The sequence below is a fragment of the Anarrhichthys ocellatus genome, unplaced genomic scaffold (assembly GCF_004355925.1).
Source record: "Anarrhichthys ocellatus isolate YVR2014 unplaced genomic scaffold, GSC_Weel_1.0 scaffold31, whole genome shotgun sequence".
Taxonomy (NCBI): domain Eukaryota; kingdom Metazoa; phylum Chordata; class Actinopteri; order Perciformes; family Anarhichadidae; genus Anarrhichthys; species Anarrhichthys ocellatus.
The window spans coordinates 3,615,873-3,629,309 of NW_022280061.1; the positions used below are offsets into that span (position 1 = coordinate 3,615,873).

A 13,437-nucleotide genomic window follows, 5' to 3' on the forward strand; every position below is an offset into this window, starting at 1 on the left:
TAACATCACACAGACGACTGTTTAGAGTGAGAAGGCCGACCGGTGTTACCGTTGCAGCGGTTGTTGGCGCTTTAACATGCTCAAAGCCTTTAGATCAATATCACAGTGTTGTCACTCAGGGTAGTGAGGAGGACCATGGTTTCCTCATGAGGGGAGTTTGGTGTTCTGTGTTCAGGCTTTAAACTGCAATAATATTTTTTATATAAACAGTGGATCACATGACAACATGTAATGTGAAAAATGTGGCCTTAGTGGCGAACCCACTGAGAACCATCCCCGACCCTGGAGTTCCCCTCAGCTCCACCGGTCATTCAGCGCTTTGTTTGTTTACATTTTACATTTTCTGTACGCTACCTGACCAGAACCAAACAGCAGACGCAAATGCTACAGACATTTGTTTACGTGGGCTATTCAGTTAAAAGTCCAAGGAGACCACCGGTTTGAGTAGCAGAGAAATGATTGAACATGTCTGCTGAAGCACTAAGGTGAAATAAACCCAGTCTCAGCCATGTCTTCTCTGTTGTAGCTGTACTCATTTATGACATGTCATCTGCTGGGAAAAAAAGATATGACTTTCTTTTTAAAATGTTCATTATTGTGCCAAGAATGTATCTAAGTAGCCTATGTGGCTCCGTCTGAACTGGGAGACAGATGTAAAAAGATGTGATGTGTGGATATCGTGGATGTATAAAGAGAACCGGATACAGCAATGGAATCCGCTGATTTACAGACGCTGCTCCCCAATGTAAATCTATGGCAAAGTCTTTTTGGGCCCAGCGGCATCGTGTGACGGACCCGGACGTTGTAATGCCATGGTTTGGCAACTATGTAAAATTTGGTTCAAAGCCCGGCGCTCTTCTGGGAGGCTTGATGGATTTTTCGTGAGGGACAAAATAATATGTAATCCAAACACAACAAGAGAGTTTTACTTCGGGGACTGGCATCTTCTAGAGTAGCTCTGAGCATTGGGAGTGAACAGCTCCGCCTTACAGTTCGCTGCAAAGGAGCGAGAACAGATGCAGGCACACCCAAGCAGGGGGCAAATCTTTGAATTCATACCAGCTCCACCACACAGCTGTCACTTACAGCTGGGAGGAAGAAATAGTTCATTTTTCCGTTCGATTTCAGATTGGATGCAACCAGTGGGGTGTAAAATTGAATAATCTTTCTTACGTTAAACAAGCCCCCCAAAACATGCTATGGGGATGTTTGAATTAGTCAAACATTACATGATGGGACCCAGAATTCCTGGCTACGCCCCTGTGTGTGTGTGTGGGGGGGGGGGGCCCTGGAGGCCCAATAATACATGCTGTAATAATCACATCAAGCATTGCAAATTAGGACATTTGCAAATATCTGGTCTTAATCAGAGTCCTCCTCTTAGAAAGATGGAAATTGTCCGGTGTGAGTCCTCACCCAGAGAGAGCCTGCAGAGAGCAGACGGTACAGTAGCCTGGCGCATCACAGACGTTTTCTCACCGAGTTTCACCACACGGTGGCCCTGTGCCTCTCCTTTCTCGATGCTCCTCCTCGCCACCGTCAGCTCAGCCTCGCTCCCTCCCCCTCCTCCTCCTCCTCCTCCTCCTTCTCCTTCTCTTCCTCCTCCTCCTCCTCCTCCTCGTCCTCCCTCTACTTCCACTCCTTCCTCCCGTCGCGCTGCGCAGAGCCACAGACGGTCCTCCAGCACCGTGCGGCGCGGTACGAAGATGGTCGGCGGCTTGTGCGCTCGCAGGTTGGCCCGCCGGTCGCGGTCCGCCCTGATAGTAGCCCTCACGGTGCTGCTGGTCCAGACGCTGATTGTGTGGAACTTCAGCAGCCTCGACTCTGGCGAAGACAGGGAAAACGGAGGCTCCAACGTGCGGGAGAAGAGGGACCGGGTCGCAGGCAGCAAAGCCGCTGGCAGCGACTATTTCCAGCACGGGGTCCAGCGGCAGCAGCAGCAGCAGCAGCAACGGCAGCATCTTCCTCCAGCCGGGAAGGGGACGTCTCGCCACATACAGCAGCCGGTAAGACAGATGCGCCACCGATGTAGTCATATCACATCCACGCTCAAAGAAAGCGATTGTCTCGCCGGGGATGAAGCCCGAGAGAGGTTGGCAGACAGGTCAACACATCTCCAGTTTTTTGCGCTTTTGGGGGAGAAAAGCACTCGGCCGGGCCTCAAAACCAATGAATGTTTGACTGTTGTCACTTGAACGGAGGCGTTCTCGTAGGGAAACCATAGGATGTCTAAAGCGAGAGAGATGCAAGCGAGCCCTTTTTATTTACTCCGAGCATCCTCAGCTGAATGCTGGCTGAGGACAGGGGCCACGCATTACGCCGTTGGAATGAACGCAGACTCCACTTTATGCCGAAGCTGAGTATGAAATCTCAACTCAGCGTGCAGTTCACTCCGGGGCAAAATGATAGCACAACAGGGGCAAATCCTTCCAACAGATATGAATAGCAGAGTCACTGACTGGGGTCGAAGCGCGTGCCTGTCTCGGTCTATTTGGTATTTTAAGTCACACACAGTAGCTGCATGGCTCAGCAGTCTGCGAGAGGCCAAATTGACACATAACCTAATTTGCGGAGTTGCTTTTGATGAGTGTACAAAGATCAGAGTCATCTGGTGTTTGTGAAAAGGCAAACAGCTTTATTGCTAGTGGCAGCATGAGACACACAGGTCAAGATGGATGTGATTGTGGCGCCAAAGCAAACATACAGACCAGCTTAATGAACAAATTGCGTTAAAGATAGCCTGTGGAACTGTGTCCGTTCAGAAGTAGAGGAGCTAGTGCCATGCTTTACCACTGGACATTTAAGAATTGGCTCCCAAAGATCCAAACGTGTGTTTGTGGACTCCACTGACTGCTCCCCGTGCCCTGGAGGCTCCACACCAAGCACTTCTGTATTTGTACAGGGCTTCCTTGCAGCATGTGATTAATTTCCCAACCTGATCCCCGCAATTAATATTCTCCAAAATTGAGCATCTTGCTTCGCGTGGTCTCCCAAGCAGTTAGGCTGCCCTGAAGAAATTGGACGCAGTTGTTCCTGGCAAGCGGGCATTGCTTTCCCTTCACAAAAAGCTGCCAACCATTCAAGTATAGCCCACTCCTCAGCCACCATGCAGCCAGTAGATAACCGGCTTTGATGTAGCACGATACACTCTGGCCTCCGCGCTCAGTCAGTCACTCGGAGCCGTGCACTGTATCATCTGTCTCCTCCGCAGATTCTACCGTGACTCACCCGGCGTCATCTGGTAGTCTGTTTGTCCCACCTGCCGGCATCTACCACAGCACAGAGTCGTGCTAAGTGCGGCTTCTATCTGAGTCTATTTCTCGACAGTCGGAGAATCCTCCAAAGAAATATCACTGTAATATCCCTGTAATAGTCCTGCAGGGACTCATTAGTGAGTTTACATTATAACACTTTAGGGTATGGTTATCACTCGCTATAAAATTGCTGCAATATTCAAATAAGGATTGTACATAAATTAGTAATGCAGGGACATAACAGGAGCCGGCAGTCAGTTGTGTCACTACCTATTCACGCTGCGTCAACACCGGTTTGTCCAAAGGTGTTTCACTGTTAAAACACACAGTGGATCTGCACTCGTGACCTTTTAAAGAAGGGCCTTCATCCCCTATCACCTCGAGGCACTTCACACAGTCCTGTATGCCAGTCAGTCCCACCAGCCAGTCAGCTCGCCGGCTGCCAGTCAGATTGTCAACCAGCTCTCTGCAGCTCTGTGGCCCCCGGACTCCTCACATTCAACTGGTCTCCCTGGGCCACATGCATTCCCTCAAATGGTTCACCACTGTATTTTCATTCTTTCTCCCTGTTTGGGCGCTGTGTGTTTGTGTTTGTGTGTGTGTGTGTGTGTGTGTGTGTGTGTGTGTGTGTGTGTGTGTGGCTTGGCAAGGCAGAGTTGTCCAGCCTCAGGGTGACGCATGAGCGCCAACTGATGCTGTATGAGGCGCCACGCCTGAGAGAGGGGAGAGCACCACTTTGATCCAGAATAGAATGAGCCAGAAGCTACAGTATGACAATAGCAGCATTTCTATGTAATAACTTCTTTTGGTTGGAAACGTTATGCATAGCTCTGGATGTGTCATCCCAGCAGACAGGCTACAGTTGTCATTAGTGTTCTCCCGTTGTGTCTCTTGAGGGAAATTCTGCCGGAGAGCGAAGATGTTTTCTTCTCTCGTCCAACAGACACCACAGCTTGTTGTTCACATCTCCACATGCCTCGTGTATCTGGATGTATAAAGCGCTTGACTGACATTATGTTAGCTGTGAGTGTTAAAGAGACAGTTCAACCCAAAAACATAATTACATATTCTTCCTTGTACCTAGATTGTTTTGGTACGAGTTGCCTAGTTTTGGAGATGTCTGCGTTCTCTCCGTATATAAATATGGACTATATGGCACTCGGCCTGTGGTGCTTAAAGCGCCCAAAAAATACATTTGGAAAAACTCAAACTCATGTCTCTTTTCAGAAATGAAGCCCCGTTTACTCAGGATTATCCACAGGGGTCATTGTGAGCAACTTCTTATAGATTATGGTGGATTTTTTAGTCTACAGGTAAGAGGAAAAAAATGTACCTTTGATTTTGGGGTGAACTGTCCCTTTAAGTCTAAGTTGCAGATTCCCCATCAGAAGTGTCCCCACTTGTTAATTAGTCTGTCTTGTTTTGCCTGACATCAGTTCATTACAGGAGATATAGCATCACAATTATTACTAATAGGTGCTTATTAAGGCGGTCCCGGTGAAAAACGGTTAATATGGCAGAATTAAAGCAGCCTACTTCCAGCAGGAGGCTGAGTCAGACATTTTGAAAAGCGTCTGGCTCCAAGCTTCACATCTGGTCATCAGCGGTTTCTTTCCAGCTGCTGCTGGTAGTCATATACTGTCATGATCCCCGTGTACCCGGTGGGTGTCCAGCTCACACATGTTGTAAAGAGTTTTCCCGTTAGTCATGGTATTGTAACATTACCTCTGATGTACACTTTTTCCATTGCACTGAGTTTCCCTCATGGTTTCCTACAGCAAAGATGACAATCCATCTGAGAATGCACATTTACCACAGTTTCTTTCGACAAGTTTCCAGTGATACATACATGACATGCTGAGTCAGACAATATGGTACATATTATATTGTATTATACAGATGTTCACCTCAGCTATTTTGCTCACTTGGCTTTGCCACAGATGCAAAGAAAGGAGCGCCAGCAGATATTTGACTTGAATAGTTTGAGACGGACAGATGTTGCCCGCTGTCGGAGAGGGAAACACTGAATCCAGAGAAGCTAAAAGTGGAAGAAATCAGCTTTGTGGGGTTTCCCAAACATGACCGTAAATAGCCTGATATTAATGTTCTCATGTAACTTTAGATACCATTTATTCTTATATAGTGGTGGGCTGGTGGCAACTTATACTAACCGCAATCAAAGTCTCTGAAGCAGTTATTCAGAATATAATTATAATTCATGAGCTCTTAGATGACGACCGACAGAATTAACATGAATGGAATCCAAAATGAAAAACTTTGCAAAACGCTTCAGTCACGCCGGGATTATTGTTTAATGTTTTTAATCACGTACAGTGCAAGTAACAATGCACTGTACATATGTTTGTCATTGCTGAGCTTTGATGAAATCCGTTGTTACTACCAGTCTTTTCTCCAACCACCACAACCACAATGTGATTCATCGCACAATGTCCACAATCACGGTGCTGACTCACACAAACACCCAAAAGGATGTACTGTGTTGCACGTACGTAGATGCAGGGAAGCAGCTCCACACAAACACACCCACGTACACAGCTACACACTCGCATTACACGCGGCACAATTTCCTTTCCCCCAGTTTGAACGTGGGCATAAATCACGTTTTCGGTTTCTAATGATCTGTTCGAATTCCAATTTGTAGTTTCTCGAAAATGTATCCACATGAACTTCCATGCTGAAGATGTGGAGTGCATGTAAACACAACAGGTCTGTCTTGTAGTCCAGCGAGGGGCTTTCATAAAGTGCAGTGCAACTCTTATCTATTGTATTATGTGTCCTGCTGCCTGCAGAAGAGTTTAGCAATTGCTGTTCGCTCTGCTAACATAAAAGAGAGTAAACAAGCTGCGCTGAACAGATCATCCCCACAACAAACTTCCTGAGAAGTAATGTGAGGAAGTATTTTGGATTCAACACAAGGGATAAAAAAATGTTGGGGTTACAACAAACTGTAAGCTTCCTTACAGTAACAGTAACAATACTCAAGTGAAGCAGCAGAGCAACAGCATCAATCCTACATTAGTGCAGAGTTACAAGCTACGTATGTGTTAGTTTACATTCATTCAAACTTTGGCATTATTTTGGCTTCATTCAACAGATGACAGCATAGAGGCAGTCTGGATCGAGAGGGTTATGACTTGCAACAAAGGTCTCAAGGCCGGAATCAAACCCCCGGCATCGTGGCTACATGTCATGTGCTGTAACCATTCGGCTACCAAGGCACTCCCAAACTGGATTTGTGTTTGACAGTGACAGCCCTAATATCTAGGCTACAGAGGTGTAACACAGAAGTACGCTATTGAGCGGCGTAACATTATTTTAAGGCCATCCTTCTCATTTTTCATCCCCTCAGAGTCTCTTCATTCACTGTGCAACAAAACCTCCTTCCTCAGCTTCCTCGCCGCATGTGTCAGATTGTCCCATTGCATTCTTGGCAGTGCAGTTCGTTCCAACAAAACCAGTGCCGTGCTCTGTGCCAGTCACTGTCTGTGCCAGTCACTGTCTGTGCTGGTTGTTGTAGTGTGGCAGAGTAAATTGGCACTCCTCGAAAGCACATCGTCTTGGACTGTGAGCCATCCTGCTTTAAACAGACCTTTGAACATAATTACAGTCCAGAGACACTTTGTGATTTCAAATTTCTAATGTCCTGATCATTACATCAATAAAGCATTACTCTGTAAAACCTGTAATGAGGGGAAAGTGAAGTACGGCCTGCCCATCAGTCCGTCCATCTGTCGCTTCTTTTTAAAGTGCCGTTAGTCTCTGAGAGAGGTGTGAACATATTCAGATCTGAGGGAGGAAGTATGCCCCTCAGACTTGAAAGAAACGCATCGAGAACCCCGAGACTCTTTGATGATGAAGTGTAATTTTTATACATGACACCGTCCTTCTTCAAAAACCTGCAACAGAAAACTATCTTATCATATTCATGATGCGGTACACCCTCATGTCATTTCACTGAGCTGATCCTATACTCATATGCAGAATGTCAGTGTCAGTATGGAATCCTAAAACTTCAGACTATATGTGCAGTTTGTAGACTGAACGTTCGGGTATCCATAGCAGCTCAACCAGCACAACACAGACACGTCCCTGTGAAGCACAGGTGCTGAAAGTACTGCAGGCCTCTTCAGTGTGGTGTCCATGTAATCCATTTACAGCACAGGCAGCAGCCTCTCTCTCTCTCTCTCTCTCTCTCTCTCTCTCTCTCTCTCTCTCTCTCTCTCTCTCTCTCTGTCCTCCTCCGTCTCTCTGCTGCTGACAGTGTTTAAAGCGGAATAGCCGTTTAACTATTCAACAAGTGTCAGGATGTTAGAAAACACTACGAATACACGCTGGCATGACTCACACAGTCCTGCACCGTATGTTGACTCTTGCTCATGAGATGAGAGTATAGAGCAACTTCCATCATCGCATTATATTATTTAATAGGGCGAATGGATAACTACATCATCAAGTTAACAGCAAATAACGTGTTGAGGCTTTCCCATCAGCACACTATGTTCAGTATTCTTCATAGAAATAGCTCGTGAAGTAACGCAGCCATGAAGAATGGGGCTGGTGTTGTTCAGTAAAAGAATCTTTCATGTTCGATTGAAGAATGAGAAGACGAGCTCTAAACCAAGAGGTCCGAGTCAACTTTCACTTCACTTTGATACTCGTGGCTACAGAGGCGAGCGATGTTTTCTTTGTCAAATGACGTCATTTCACTGACATCATTTAGAGTTCCAACACACAGGACTGAATTGGGATGTGAACCGTTCAAAATCGAAATGTTTTTATTACATCATGGGATTAGAGTGTGTACACGCTTCTCTCTCTTCGTGTCACTCATTGCTCGTCATCCAGCGGTTCGCCGCTATATTTGATCAACAGGAAATGAATCAGCAACAGTTGGTTCCAGCTTCTCAAATCTGAGGACTTTTCTCTGCTTTATATTATTGTAAATTTAATTTATTGGGTTCTACGCTGTTGGTCCGGCATAACAAGCAATTTCAAGATATCTCGTTGGGTAAATTCTGACTATTTTATGACATCTTATTGACTTAAAGATGAATTAGTGTCACACAAACTCTTGTTTGAAGCGGGTTCATGGAGGGTCACCATGGAGCTGCTCTGTAACAGAAACCTACTGATGAGCATTGAAAACACCAATGAGTTTTCAACATTCCTAAAGTTATTCCCTCATTTGTTGTTTTGATGATGGTGGTGGAGAGCGTCACCTCACATGTTCTTCCAAAATCATCTCATATCGGTTCATTTGTCTGCATGTTTGAAAGCCCAAATCCCATTATTAACAGATACATGAACATACATGTTGCAACAGATGCCGTGTCTGAAAAGGGCAAGGAAGGGAGACAATCATCTCGGGGTCTTTTTTGACGGCACATAGTAATATGCATGTCTGAGAGGGGCTTAACAGACACACCGGTTACCCTCCGTTCTGCTCAGTCCGACTGTGTGTGCGGCTGCATGTCTGTGTGTTCTTTGTGCTCAGCTTGATGCCTTTGTGTGCCTCATCTGTAAAACTGCAAAATCAAAGATCACAATTACCGTTCATCTCTCTCCTGTCAAGTCTATTCAAACAAACCTCACCATTACCACCAATTAGAGTTGCATTGCTCCGTGTCAACTCCCCCCCTCCCCCCACACACGCACACAGAACATCATCACCACAACTCCAGCCCAGCTGTCTCTCCTGCCTCTGCCCCCCCCCCACACACACACAATCTTCCCCTCATCCTCCCATCATTCCGCCATTACAGATGGTTTCATTCCCCAACACATTAATAACGCATCATCCAGATGAATGAAGCTATATAATACCTAGCGTTGCCAATAATCCCATAGGTAAGAGGCTTAGCAGCCCTGAGAGAGAGAGACAGCAAGAGAGAGAGACATAGAGAGACAGATAGGAAGACGAGGCTGGTGGGGAGCTGAATTAGTTTTATCTGGAGTCGGGTATCCATGTTGATATTAAGTCGCGCTAAAAGGCTGCACACACACACACAGACTAGACCGTCACCATATGGAGGGGTTATTAGGCCGATGGCCTAACTCCTCTGCTGTTTAGTCGTTGCAGGGTTGTCCCTTTAAAATAGATCTACTGTACTTTATGAATGGAGATCAGTGCACACTGCTGTAGCACTGTACAGAACTGTGAATGTGTCGTTATCACATTGAACTGCATATCAAAAAGAAACATTTTGAAAAAGTTTTCTCAAAGCACACTTTTGTAAATTCATGGCAGAAAATTTTAATCTGATTCATGTGATTTATTGTAGATTTACATTTTGATCTTTATTATTTTAATACAGATTTAAAGATTCAGTCTCCGTTTTTAATGTTCAGTCCTCTGGGCTTTCAGATGTCATGTTGGATTCTCGGGTAAAATTTCCAATACTTAAAAGAAGAAAATGAAATATCTTGTAAAAACTAAGACTAAGTATGATCGGCTTATTATTTTTCAGCCCATGCACACAGCATGCCTCTCAGAGCCCAACCTGACCCAAAGAAAGAAAGAATTTAAAGCCCCTGAAAACGTATTTTCTCAATCAGCTTCTTATTATGACCAACAGTTGCCCACATAAACACAACGTAACCTCAAAACGTTAGAAGCGTCGTGGTTATTTCCCAGACAAGAGTTACATGTCTTCAGGTTTTAAGTGGGAGGGCCTTAGTTGGAAAAAGATGGTGTCATGTATTTCTGTGGACCTATCAGAGCAATTCGTATAATAATCGTATAATGACAGTTTTGGGATTGTTTTCAATTCACTGATTCGTCATGAGCACGAAACATGAAAATGACTGCAGCTAAAACACACTAGTCATTATTGATAACCAGCAGCTGTTACTAATATAGCGCTTTATAGATTGTGTTTCGATCCCAAACTTCTGAGGAGACTTGTACTTTAGGGAGGATATGTTTCTTTCTATAATGGAACACAAGTGAATTTTCTCCTTTAGGTGTAATCTGCCAAGCTGGGACATGATGAGAAGCTGCACTAGTACATTCCCATCAGGTTGGAGTGGCGGGTATATGTACAGTGTGTGCTGTATAGCATCTCCACTCTAGCCCTGCAGCATTCAACGTAAATAGACTTCTTCAGGGGATCATTAAGACAGTAGGGAGCGTGTTTGTCTCTCAACCGTAATGGTCACATCTCAGTGGAAAACACTTGACAGCCGACTCGCCGGGGAAGCATACGGCAGATTGCCCACTTCTCTGAAACCGCCGCAGTGCCGCAAAACATTGACATGCAACACGCTGATCCACATGTAACACCCAAATGCACATGAACATGTAATCACACCCACACAGACTAATGACACTGAGCATGAGCCCCTGCCTCGCTATCTCCTCCTCAACACACCATACACTAATCCTCATGTATTGTGTTATTCTAATAAGACGGGGGAGTTTGTGACAGAGACAGAACAGAGTATACGTGGCAGGATGGAGAGGACACAGGGCGATGACACGTCGGCTGGGCAGAGATAGGGGCGATCCGGCCTGTCAGGGAAAGCTTTTGTCCTTCCAGTCCCGTGGAGCAGGAGGAGAGGAACTGACAGCGGCGCTTTTCTTCCTCCTCCTCCTCCTTTTTTTCTTCTTCTCACTAGTGGAGCCGAATGCCAACATCCCAGAAGACTTGTTTCTATCTGTGATTAAGAGAGAAAGTGAGAGGAGAAAGAAAGAAAGGGAGATAGAGAGAGACAGAGACACAGAAGAACGCCAGAGGAAGAAATGTTGGGGGGGGGGGGGGGGGAAAGAAAAACGTCTCATCCCTTCTACAAATCCGACGTCGACTCAAATCCCAGCGTAATCCTCGGGGGAACCCAGTTTGGTTTGAAGGCTTGTTAGTGTAGCAGAGACTGGCAGCAACTGTGTGGTTGGAGACCGTTTCTTGGAAACTAACCTTAGTCCAAATGGCCTCCAAGCATGCAGAGATCAGGTCTGTAATTTTCCCCATGGTTGGTGAAGTTTAGGGTTTAGAGGTAAGCTGATGCCAAGACACTGATCAAGCTGCTTCTATCAAGCATCTCCAAACAGGAGCTCTGATTTAGGAATCTGCCCAGTAATCCCAGTTATCCACTGCCACTCGCAGGTTGTGTTTCCACTGGTTTCATTGATCACGCTCAAAGACACTTGCTTCTGCGAGACATGTCTTTGTATTATCCACATCTGGATAACATCTCACAGCGGCTGATGATTAAAAATGAGGGGGAACTTGGGCAAAACAGGCCGATGATATAATCATCATCATGAATGCAGACAAATGTGGATACAATGATGTGAGAGGCTTTGACAATTTTCCATTTTATATAATGGTAGGGTATTGAACCTGAATGCCAGGAGCACAAGAGTATCAAACTGTCAAGAACTGTGGCATCAAATGTCTGATCTAATCTGATCTAATCAGCTTTAATCTAATTGATTTATTACTGCTGTTTGGACAACATTTAACATTGGAGAACTTCTTTTGTTTCATGAATTTTGTCGTAAAGCGTTTTGATTTATCCAACCCTGGAACCGGAATTTCAAAAGGAAGCTGTAAAAATGGTCTTTTTGGATTAAAAGTGTTTCACTCACAATGTGGAGTCAGCAGATTAAAGGATTAAATACACCGTCTCAAAAAATAAGGAAAAAAGTTCAGAACAACATAAAACCTGCAGATGTAGTTTCTTTTGTACGCTTTGAGGAATGCAACATACTGTAAAGACAAAACTGACATCATTATAAGATATGGTGAAGAAGTTGTTACTAAACAGCTTATTCACACACACAGCAGTTATGGAGCAACATTATCATTCACTCTCATAATGAATCAAATGAATCTCTGCGAGGGACTGAACCAAAGAAGTAAAGTAGCAGGAGCTAAATGAAGCTGTAACAGTCGGTAGAGCGAAGGAGTTCTGCAGAGTTCACTCAGTCATTGGATCCATTGTTGGTGTAAGAATACTGATTTGTGCAGCCTTCGACCTAAAAGGAAACGTAGGTAACGTTAGAAGTTGCTCTCCTGTAGGAATAACTTAATCGTTGTAGTCGGGTGGTGTTTGACCTAGAAGGTCGTAGCTACATAATTACCTCATATTTCACCCGTTACATGCTCACGACACAGCTCGCGGTACATTGTGTGTGAGAGAAACGAGGTTTGGGTTTATGGTCGAGGTCATGTTGAATAATCACCCCCGTTGAGAGGTCAGTGGAGCGGCTGCCTTTGCCTCAGGGCAGCCACTGTTGGGAGGTATGTGTCGGGTACAGGCACACCGGAGACAGCCAGGACGCACTAGTTGGATGTACACACCTGCAAACATCCACACAAATGCATACAAGTGGATACACACACCCACGCACTCTTCAAGGTCCCCTCGGTGCTAAAGGCGCACACCTACAGAATGCATGAAATCAGAAAATACTCCTTTCTGCATCACAAAAAACACTCACCCACACAATCTCCCTCTCTCTCTCTCACACTCACACACACACACACACACACACACGCATTGCACGTACACCTCCGCCCCCCTTGGTTCATGCACAACACACACATACACACACACTTTGAGAGTAAATAAAATGATAAAACACGGAAGCACATGAATAGCTGCTCTTCAGTATTCATGTTAAAGCACCAGGACCAGCCGGAGAGCTCGTGCTCATTACTGAACAGGTGTTTTCTCCACCAGCAGTGCATTTACATCCTGTCTGTCCTTCCTGCTGGTCTCCACTCTGCTGAGCGCCTCAAGGGCGGAGCTCACAAGGTCTTAACGCTGACACATTCGCATCCTTCTCTTTGACGACTTCCTCCCCCTCTTCTTCCCTGCATGCTCCCACTCCTCATCTCCCCGGTCGTCCTCTCGTTTCCTCTTCTCCCATCTCCAGTTGGGGATGTCTCACCGCACTGCTGAGTCGCTCACTGGTCCTCCAGGCGCCGCAGGCCTCCCAAATCAGCTTCAACGAGGAGCCCTGCCGAGGCTGTCGCTGCCGGGGAGAAATTGCGCTGTAATTGAGCTGCGTGATAATAATACGTTCCTCTCTCTGATTCCTACCAGCGGTGAATCATCAACACCATCATCATCGTGCCATCACATCAGCAACGCTCGGCAGACGCTTCCACGCTGCCGCCACCGGAGTTGACCCGCTCTCTCTCTCTCTCTCTCTCCC

General features: G+C 45.7%; 1 protein-coding gene across 1 annotated transcript in view; it reads left to right on the forward strand.

The window, feature by feature from the left end:
• The first annotated feature begins 1,633 nt into the window (after positions 1-1,633).
• xylt1 (xylosyltransferase I) overlaps positions 1,634-13,437 on the forward strand; it is a 72,048-nt gene continuing 60,244 nt past the window's right edge. The window contains exon 1 of the mRNA XM_031864393.1: positions 1,634-2,006. Within this exon, the coding sequence (XP_031720253.1) occupies positions 1,707-2,006 (300 nt within the window). The 5' untranslated portion in view covers positions 1,634-1,706. The remainder of the gene's footprint in view (positions 2,007-13,437) is intronic.